The sequence below is a fragment of the Pan paniscus genome, chromosome 3 (genome assembly GCF_029289425.2).
Source record: "Pan paniscus chromosome 3, NHGRI_mPanPan1-v2.0_pri, whole genome shotgun sequence".
In the NCBI taxonomy this organism is placed as follows: domain Eukaryota; kingdom Metazoa; phylum Chordata; class Mammalia; order Primates; family Hominidae; genus Pan; species Pan paniscus.
Genome location: NC_073252.2, coordinates 77,103,801 through 77,114,209, shown reverse-complemented (window position 1 = coordinate 77,114,209; position 10,409 = coordinate 77,103,801). Strand labels below are relative to the sequence as shown.

Sequence of the window (10,409 nt, the reverse complement as noted above, 5' to 3'; positions counted from 1 at the left end):
GGCCAGGGAACTAACCCAAATTACCACATCTTTGTTATGGGACATGCCATCTGTTTTTAGCTATTGATTTTACTATTACAGCAGAGTGTAGCCTATCTGCTTCATAATCAGTTAAAAGTCCAATTTCTTCCCCAAGTGTCACCTGCATGACAGATAACTCTCTTGCCAAATGATAATTGGGACTTGAAAAACATTTTGTTTTAATTGAGTTCAAGCAAGCAAATCATCTTGGCTAGGCATCAAAAATCCTGGACACCCAAAAGCTAGAGAGATTAAAAACATTTTTTTCTTTTTTTTTCTTTTTTTAACACACCTATTTTCCAAGTAAAAAACTATTCTCTTTAGATTATCGGTATTGAGGAGGTTGGTTATAGTACCCTCTTTATAAAGACCCACGGAAGAAATTTCTTTGAGGAATATTTGTGTTTCTCTTGAGTGTCATTTTTTTTTTCTATTTTCTGATGTTTTACATTGACTGCCAGGCAGCTCAGAGCAAAATTTTTGGCCTTCCTCCAGCAAGTATTCCCCATGGTTTTATTTTGTGTACTAGCCCTGGACTTTAATCATATTTTCGCTGCACTCCAACTTTCTCACTGTTCTTTGAAAATCTCATTGTAATGTATTTGTGTAAATTACACTCAAATCCTTTTTGGACTAAACTGGGCTGTAAATAATAAATAAATGACCAGGTGCGATGGCTCACACCTGTAATCTCAGCACTTTGGGAGGCTGAGGCAGACGGATCACTTGAGGTCAGGAGTTTGAGACAAGCCTTTCCAATATGGTGAAACCCCGTCTCAATTAAAAATACAAAAATTAGCTGGGTGTGGGGGTTCCTCCCTGTAATCCCAGCTACTTGGGAGGCTGAGGCAGGCGATCGCGTAAACCCAGGAGGCAGAGTTTGCAGTGAGCCGAGATGGCACCATTGCCCTCCAGTCTCCGCGACAGAGCAAGACTCTTTCTCAAAAAACAAAAACAAAAACAAAAACAAAACACAATGAATAAATAATAAATCACAAATAATCATCAATAAATACAAAAAGTAGAAATTAAAAAGCACAAATAAATTGCAAATACAAGTTGTTTTCAAGTTCTTGGTTAACTCCATTTCACTATTAACATGTACTACTTCCCTCTCCCTTTATACAGGGATATCTGAAGCTCTCTTCTGATATTTATCAACGATAAATATGCTGGTTTTTTACCATGCAAATGAAATTAAATTAGAGAGGGTAGAACTAAGGGGGTTTTAGTTTTGTTATTAGGGCTTTCCAACATTGGGGAAAAAAAGTGACTTAAATGCAGGTCTGAAGAGGACATTGGGATTAATGTGTTTGTGTGCAAGACTAAAAAAGAGGACGAGCATGTGATATATATTTATCCCAAAGAGGGTGGAGAAAGGTGGCATTAAACTGTTCCTAGATGACTTCTCCGCAGCTTTATTGTCCAGAGAGCTTTGTGGCTGCTCAGAGTGTACAAATGGCAATTTTTATTTTGAGTTTGTGGACGTCAGGAAACCTTTCTGCCTATTGACCCATCATCTCTGAATCTCTAAAACCAATCTTATGTTATATAGTGGAGGTTCCTGGGGCTCAGAAGCAAGCTTCCCTACCCCCAACTCCCCGTATTTGGCTGAGACCTTCTGTCCAGTTCTGGAAACTGGATTTTTCTCCTAGTGACCTATCAGGTCACTTATAGTCCTACCTGCTTTCAACAAGCTCACCCCACAGCAGAGGTCAGGTTGTTGAATCTCAGTTTGGTGGCTTGGGCCTCTCTTTCTGCTACTGTTCTTAGATAGCACAGACCCAGGAATTCAACAGCTGGCAACCCATTCCCACCTCTGCCTGTTTTTCAGCACTCAGTGGGTACCTCTTCTTGGGCAAGTTATTCAATATCTCTGGGTCTCAGTTTCCTATCTGTAAAATGAAGATCATCTAGTACATATATCTCAGTGTTAGTATGAGGAATCAAAAGAGACAATGCAAAAAAAAAAAAAAAAAAAAAAGCTTAGAACAGTGCCTGGCACAAATACTAGGTGTACAGTAAACTGGGCCGTTGCTGATGATTAAGGAAGAAGCCCTTGTGTAAGCATGGAGTTTCCTCCTTAGCTGTGCTGTGCTAAGGATGGTATTAAAGGATAGCCAACAATTCCCCTTTCTAGAGCATCTGAGCAGCCAAGGTAGATTTACCCTAAAACTGTTGAAGTAAAGTTTAGGTGTCAATTTCTTTATTTGCATGGGCCTCACCTAGGGCCCAAGAGGGGCTCTAACAATGTGTCCATGGGGTTGCATATTTTTGTAAAATTTTGCATTGTTTCTTTTAAGAAGAAGGACCACCCAAATTGTATAAGCTTTCACACCTCACAAAGGCTGGCTCCATCCCGGTATCCAAGTCACATGACACCTCTGGAGCCGCCAATACATGAGGTGGGTGCTGCCAGTAGTAGATTGATAAATAGATATAGAATTATAAATATGATCATACATGTACAAAAGGATGATTTGCAACACTGAATTTTGGGCCGGGCGCAGTGGCTCATGCCTGTAATCCCAGCACTTTGGGAGGCTGAGGCAGGTGGATCACGAAGTCAAGACATTGAGACCATCTTGGCCAACTTGGCGAAACTCGTCTCTACTAAAAATACAAAAATTAGCCAGGCGTGGTGGCGGGCGCCTGTAATCCCAGCTACTCAGGAGGCTGAGGCATGAGAATTGCTGGAACCCGGTAGGCAGAGGTTGCAGTGAGCCCAGATCGTGCCACTGAACTCCAGCTCTAGCGACACAGCAAGACCACGTCTCAAAATAAATAAATAAATAAATAAATAAATAAAATAAAATAAAATAAAACTCTGAGTTTGTTACTTATTTAGATAAGCCAACTTGTTTTAAAATAAAGAATATAAATTTCCTTCTATCTTTAGAATTGAATTAGAACTTGTACAATACCCTTAATAATAATAATTTGATCTAACCCCCCAAAATGCCTCCCTCACCTTGCTGCTTAATCAAATTTCACAACATCCTGTTATTTTTGCAAATTAGTTACTGTGCAGAATATAAACCATGTCTTGGCTCCAGGCTATGTTGTCTCCTCTATTCATTCTGGTGGCTTTTTGGGCCTTACCCTACCACCAGAACTCTATACCCTATAACTGACTTCCACAGCTGAGCACACTAAGATCTGCAGAAATTGCATCCCATAGCTCAGCAAAACACATTTTGCCATGAATTTAAAATAACCTCTCAGGTAATTGTCATCTTTTTGTCAGTAAAGAAAAAATTGCCAAAATTTAGAAAAGAAATACAATAGCCAAAAAATGAAAACATTCGTTCTTAATAGAATATTTGATAGAACAAAACCTTGATGCTAAGGACCAAATGAGATGTCATCTGAGTCACCCAGCATATCCATATACTTCTGCAGATGCTTCTAGTGATTCCAGGTGACCTTCTCTGTACACCTAAGGCCCCTTTTCAGACTCCAGCCCTAGCTAGGAGTCAGGCAGGGGATGGAGAAGAGGTGATTGTCGTGGTGCTAGGACCATGTCTGCTGTGGGGGTGGGAGGGTAGACACAGGAGACAGCAGTGGAGGCATCACAAGAGATCATTCTTCTGCTTTCAGGTTGGTTGTTGCCTATGCCATGCCTACTGCCCGCTCTTGTGTTGTAGACGAGGGAGTGTCTCTAACTGTGGAAGGTGGGGGCTCTCCTTTTTTGTAAAATGCTATACTTTATTCCAATATCATGTTCTTGAAGTTACTTACAAAAGGCTAATATAGCCTTTATTTTGTTTTCTGTAATGAAAATTATTATGTCAGTAATACATGCTCTTTGTAAAGAATTTGAATGATACCTCAAAAATATTTTTAGAAAGTAAGACACATGAAATCCCATCACCCTGAGAGAAATACCACTGACATTGTAGTAACCATATTTTAACAAACACACACACACACACACACACACAAACTATACTTGTACATGTATATACATAGAATACTATACATATATACATACTATACTATAAATATATACATAGTATGTATGTGTGTATTTATATTATATAGCTACATACATATAGTTATTTAAGATTACAAGATACAAGTGGTTTTATCATAGATATTTTCTCCTTCCCTCTCACTCCTCTCCCCCATATCCTTCATCCCCTACCCTCTGGATTACCATATTAACAGCAGGTTGTGAGTGTAGATAGGTCTAGGGATAAGTAGGAGTTAAGGAAAAAAGAACAGGTGACAGGCAGCCCAGACGAAGAGAACACCACATGCAAAGGCAAGGAAGCAAGAGCTTATTAGAGCTGTGGCTCTTGAAACTTTAATGTGCATACAGATCACCTGGGGATCTTGTTGAAATATAGATTCCGAATCAGCAGATCTGGGATGAGGCCTGAGATTATGCATTACTACAAGTTTCCAGGGAATGCCCAGGCTGATGGACCACGCTTTGAGAAGCAAGGATGTAAACTATTGTGCAGTTCAATGTAGTATCTACCAGCCACATGTGACTTTTATTTTTATCTATTTATTTATATTAGATGTCTTGCTCTGTCACCCAGGCTGGAGTGCTGTAGTGCCATCATAGGTCACTGCAGCCTTGAATCCTGAGCTCAAGTGATCCTCTTGCCTCAGCTGCCTGAGTAGCTGGGACTACAGGCCTGTTCTGCCATGCTTGGCTAATTTTTTTTTTCTGTAGAGATGGAGTCTTGCTATATTGCGGCAGCTGGAGTGCAGTGGCTATTCACAGGCACTGTCAGAGCACACTGCAACCTCAAACTTCTGGCCTCAAGGGATCCTCCCACCTCAGACTTCTGCCCACGTAGCTGGGATTATAGGCATACCACCACCAGGCCCAGCATGACTATTTAAATTTAAATTAGTTAAAAGTAAATGAAGTTTAAGATCCAGGTCTTGTGTTGTGCTAGTCACATTTCAAGTACTCAATAGCCACATGTGGCTACCATACTGGACAGCAGAGATATAGAACATTTCCATCACTGCAGAAAGTTGTATGGGACAGTGCTGGACAGCATTCAGGGAACTGCCATTAGTTCAGCATGGTTGGATTATAACAGGTATGTGGGAAGTGAGAGGAGGAAGTAGATAGGTGGAGGTTGGTTTTGTTTCTGGTGGCAGTAAAGAGCCATTTAACAATTTCCAATGGAGATGACAGCAGTGTGGAAGAATTCATAGGGAAGGGAACACTGGAGACAGGGAAGCTGAATGAAGGTGGAGGCTACTGCAGTGGATGATGCTGAAAGTAAATGATGGAGTTAGAACTAAAGTACAAGCAAGGGCTGGAAAGAAGAGGCAGAGTCATGGATGGTCAATAGGAAGAACTGCCCGCATGGAAGAAGATGAGGAAGTAGGAGGCTGAGAAATGGAGGAGGAGACTGAGAAAGGAAACCATTTGCGCTAAGTCCTGGACAGCTGGGCTAAGGAATTGTTATTCTTCAAGACAAACGACACAAAAAGGAAGTGGAGGGGTGGAAGAAGAGAATAAACTCTGGGCCAAAAGAGTGATTTTGTGGTGTCTCTGGGAAATCCAGCTGAGAATATCTGGAGGGCTGGTGAGTATTCTTCTAGGTCCCTTTATTCAACTTCTGACAGATTAAATTTGGAGAGACTGAACTCCCTCAAATTGGACAGATTGGCCAGGCGTGGTGGCTCACATCTGTAATGCCAATGCTTTGGGAGGCTGAGGTGGGAGGATCACTTAAGCCTAGGAGTTGGAGCCTGCCCCATGAGCTATGATTGTGCCACTGCACTCTAGCCTGAGTGATAGAGTAAGACCCTGTCAAAGGGAAAAGAAAGGGAGAGGGAGAGAGACGAGAGAGAGAGCAAGAAAGAGAGAGAGAGAGAAAAGAAAAGGAAGGAAGGGAGGGAGGGAGGGAAAGAAAAGAAAGAAAGAAAAGAAAGAAGGATTGATTAGACATACTAATTTCTCTAAAAAAATTAGGCCTAATAATAAACCCAATTGAAACAATTCTCTTTAAACTGCATTATAAGGATTTTTAGTACCAAATATATATTATCTTGAACCTAACTCAAAAGCAATTATAAATCAGTTTATTTTGTTCTATCGTCTCTGTATTTAACAGACATTTCTCCTCTAAGCCCAGTGAACAGTTTTACTATTTCGAATGAACTGTTTGTAAGTTCATTGAATTGAGGTATTTGGCCAGAAATGTGAAGCCTTCAGATTAAGGTGAATTTCTCTTAAATCAAACACAAATATAATTCTTTCATAATTCCTTCCCATTTTTATCCCCTGATTTGGGGAGAAGGGAAGACATTCTGCACAACTACCCCCAGCCCCTGCTAGGTTGCTGCTGAATTCCTGCATTAGTCTCTTTACTAAGGAGATTTACTTCTCTTTTCCTATATTTTCCCATGTTGCCTGACCACATTCATTGCCATAGTTAAAGGAAAGTTAATATCTCTCAGCTATCCAAAGGGACTATAAAAAGAACAGATTCCAACTAGAGATATGTTTGGAAGACTCTTGAGAAAGGTGAAGGGACAACAAACTGGTATTCACTCTCCAGTTTCAACAAGATCCTATGAATATCTGCAAGATGATGACTAGGTGCTAGGGTTTACTGGTAAATTTTACTCAACTTCTTCTTCCCACCAAAACCACCTTAATCACACCCGAAACCACACCCTACATCAGATCCTATCATTCCCCTGTTAAAACACACACACACACACAACAAACAAACAAACAAAACACTTGAACAGCTTTCCATCATTCTTAGCACAAAGTATAAACTCTTTCACAAATACAAAAATTAACCAGGCATGGTGGTGCATGCCTGCAATCCCAACTACCCGGGAGGCCGAGACGAGAATAGTTTGAACTTGGGAGGTGGAGGCTGCAGTGAGCCAAGATCGTGCCACTACACTCCAGTCTGGGCAACAGAGCGAGACTCCATCTCAAAAACAAAACAAAACAAAACAACTCTTCCAGGGTTTCCTGCATGGTCTGGCCCCAAGCCATTCTCATCTCAGGCCACTCTGCTCCTTAAGTTCCATTTCTGGGAGTCCTTAAACAGGTAAAGCCCTTTCCTGTTTTACCTTGGGGCTCTGGACGAGTTGTTCTTTCTGTTTACAAAGCCGCACCCCACCAGAGCTGCCTGTCTTGATCTGTTAACCAAGTGTAGGCTATTTTTTGGTTTCCCTTCCTGCTCCACCCCCAATACCTGGGGAAAGGCTAGGTAGCATGTTGTTTGAGGGGCTCTGCCTTCAGGCTGCTTGAGTTCAAATCCTGGATCTACCACTGGCTAGCTGCTCTGTGACTTGGGGCAAGTTACATAACATAATTATTTCCCCATCTATAATTTGGAGATGATTAAATATATTTTGAGGATTAGATTTGTTAGCAGATGGTAAGTACGTGAAACAGCAATAGAAGTTCTCCTTTTAGCATATACTCCAATTTTCTTCTACTTATTTGTTTGCCAAGTTTGAGCCTGTTACCTTGAGATTGCTATGGTTGCCTTCTCAACCTCCCCAACTCCTACCCTCCAACTGATTATGGTCTACTTATTGGACTCTGTAAATGAATAAAGAGGGAGCATGAGGAAAGGAGGTAGTCCTTCTAGCTTTAGGAGAGGCCACGGGAGTGAGTTTGTTGAACAAGACATGGTCGTGGCTTAAAGCTTCTCTTTAAGCTTACGGTTTAGGCGGACACAGATGATGAACACACACCGGATTAGTGTGGCTTTAGGAAAGGGAATCTCAGGGCCTTAGGCCAACCCTGGAGTAACCTCGATGCCCTCTCCAGAAGGGCACCCGAGGAAGGGTCTAGGGCCCAAGAGCACCAAAATCACCAACGCCGGGGATTGGTAGGTAGCCTGAAAAATCTAATTCAGAGAAGGATGCTCCGCGCGCAGACATGGCTTATCCCCGTGCTACTGCATGAGCCACACCTAGGCCGGCCCCGGACACCGACAGCCAATGGCCGGGCCCGTCCCGCCCCATCCGGGATTGGCTGTGCGTGCCGCGGCCCTCCACCCCGCCCCGCTCAGGATCTTCCCGGGATTGGCTGAGCTCCCCGAACTCTCCAGGGATCGGCTGCGCGCCCCGCCCTTGCCCGGAGTCTTCCCGGGATTGGCTGCGGGCCCCGCGACCCTCCTGCTTCCCTCCCCGCCCCGCGCCGCCTCTCTGGTTTGTGCGCCCGTCGCAGGTCGCAGGCCTCTTTGTCAGCTGGAGTTGCGTGGTGAGTGCATCTCCAGTCTTCGGCTTTCGGTCTCCCGCGGGGAGGGCGCCCGGCCGGCCCGCGGGTCCGATCAGGGGCTGGGCTCGCCCGGTGTCCCCACGAGCTTTGCCCGCCTCGAGCTCCTCTGCTCCCGGCGGCCAGAACGGAGGGGTAGAGCAGCTCTCGGCGGCCCGGGGGGCGGGCGGCCGTGCCCGTCCCGGGGCTGCGCGAGGCACAGGCGCCGCGCCCAGCGAAACAGCCGGAGGTTCCCGGCGCAGGTCTGGGCACCGTAACAATTTTGCGCTTTGCTTCCCCAGGGCTGACGCGCCACTACTTTGTAGCGGGTTTCGGGCGGGCCACACGTGCGGCGACAGGAACCCAACCCCAGCCGACCTTGAGCCCCAGGAGTTCGTCTCTTACGTCTGCGGAAGTGCAGCTGCCTCAGTTCTTAGCGCAGGTATGTTCCTAGCCTTGAGCGGGGTGGGGGGAGGAATGAGTCAGCCTGGAGCACGTGGCCAGTGGGACCGGAGGGTTCCCCGGCGTCTGTTTGTCGCCAAGGTCCGAATCCGGCTCCCCTTAACTGGAAGGAAACATCCATGTAGGGGCTCACCAAACAAAACAGCTGTTTCTAGTGTGGTTTCAGACTTAGAGAAGCAGAGATCCACGAGGTATTGAGAGCAACGCGGAAAATAGTAGTGAACCCTGTAAAAATCAAAGAAAAAAAATCACAGAGCACCCTTTCCTGTGCCCTTTTAAGGTTGACCCAGTGCTTTAAGAGGCTAACACAGAAGGGTAAAGTAAGTCTCCATAAAACCCAGAGAAGAGACTGGAAAGCTCCTCTTTGGATCCTGTCTGGAGTCACAACTGAACCAGAAAAAATTTCGTTACAACTTGAGCGCCTTTGTGATTTTCTTTACAGTTTATAGAACAAGCAATACATTTCAGTTTTCTTTGGTTAAAACGTCATTTTAAAACTTTTCTTTCTATAGGTTGACAACTACAGGCACAAGCCATTGAAGCTGGAATGTCCTGTTGCTGGTATTTCAATTGACTTAAGCCAACTATCCCTTCAGTTACAATAGGAAAGTGCCTCTAATAAGGCCAAATATGCGTACTAACTTGTAGCAACCACGTGTCCGTGCAGTGCCACAGGAGCCAGAGCAGTGACAATGCTGGTGGCAACAGGGCAGTGTAGCAGGTGCTTCACGTTCACCTTTTCAACCTTTTAATTGTCACAACTCGGAGGTGGATTCTGTTAGGGACAGGCTGCCCCAGGACCACTCCGCCCCCGCTAACTCAATGCAGCTGACCCTTACCCTGAATACTCTGCAGCTGCATTCCTGAACCGTTATCTAGGCGCTATAGCAAGGTCACCAGACTTGCTACACCGAAGCCCTCTGGGTGGCACGGGGGAGGTCATGAGAAACGTGGATTACACCCCCTTGTAAATTCCTATTTTCACAAGATAATATATTGTAAGCCGGTCATGAGATTATATGTGGTAAAGTTAATTGACTAACAACCCCAGGGTCTCTCTCCCGCATATAAACCCCTCATTTTGTAAGCTCAGGGCTGCCACCTCTGACTGGTGGAGCAGCCTGGCAGGTTAATAAACTTACTTGGCCTGACCTTGGGTCTCTTGTCTTTTCTCTCGGCTAACCTTACAGATTCTATTCTCCCATTTCACAGGTAAAGAAATGGATTAGGGATAACTCAAGTTTCATCACCTGTGAGTATCTCTGAATGAGAGGCTTCACATGTATAACTTTTAGGCAATGTGACTTCTGGAAAGTCACTTGTCTCTTGAGATTTGGTGTCCTGGTGTAACAGTTAAGAATTATTTCAACCAAACTAGGAAAGGACCACAGTCAAGCTGTTAAGAATATAAACTCTTCATATTATTTCATTGCATTGAGCCTAAGAAGGTTCACAAAATTTGGCACAAAAGGAGTATCTGTCAGCATATTCTGTTTTTTTGTGTGTGTCTATGTAGCAAGTATTAATATTTATCTTGGAGTCGTTCTTAATTCATAGCATTGTTCTTACCTTTTTATCTAAACTTTTATGTTCCATATTGTAAAGTCTAGCCTCATAAATTTAGGTAATTGCTCACAAATTTGGATAATGTTGAATTGTAATCCCGATGTTAGAGGAGGGGCCTGGTGAGACGTGATTGGATGAAAAGGGTGGATTT

General features: G+C 44.0%; 1 protein-coding gene and 1 non-coding gene across 2 annotated transcripts; both read left to right on the top strand.

Moving 5' to 3' along the window:
- The first annotated feature begins 7,959 nt into the window (after positions 1-7,959).
- Positions 7,960-9,843, top strand: LOC100970829 (putative uncharacterized protein DANCR). The gene is made up of 3 exons (XM_034958833.3): positions 7,960-8,236; positions 8,533-8,672; positions 9,205-9,843. Exons 1-3 carry the CDS (start codon positions 7,975-7,977, stop codon positions 9,295-9,297), a joined length of 495 nt encoding a protein of 164 aa, XP_034814724.1. The 5' UTR covers positions 7,960-7,974; the 3' UTR covers positions 9,298-9,843.
- Positions 8,960-9,081, top strand: LOC112439728 (small nucleolar RNA SNORA26). The gene has a single exon (XR_003027964.1). It is a non-coding gene; the product is annotated as a small nucleolar RNA SNORA26 (small nucleolar RNA).
- Positions 9,844-10,409: the final 566 nt, after the last annotated feature.

What these genes read in the sequence shown, in the direction of transcription:
- LOC100970829 (XM_034958833.3), top strand. Translation starts at nt 7,975, where the DNA reads ATGGCCGGGCCCGTCCCGCCCCATCCGGGATTGGCTGTGCGTGCCGCG. An exon ending in TTGTCAGCTGGAGTTGCGTG is followed by an intron (nt 8,237 to 8,532) that starts GTGAGTGCATCT and finishes TTGCTTCCCCAG; the next exon opens with GGCTGACGCGCCACTACTTT. An exon ending in TGCCTCAGTTCTTAGCGCAG is followed by an intron (nt 8,673 to 9,204) that starts GTATGTTCCTAG and finishes TTCTTTCTATAG; the next exon opens with GTTGACAACTACAGGCACAA.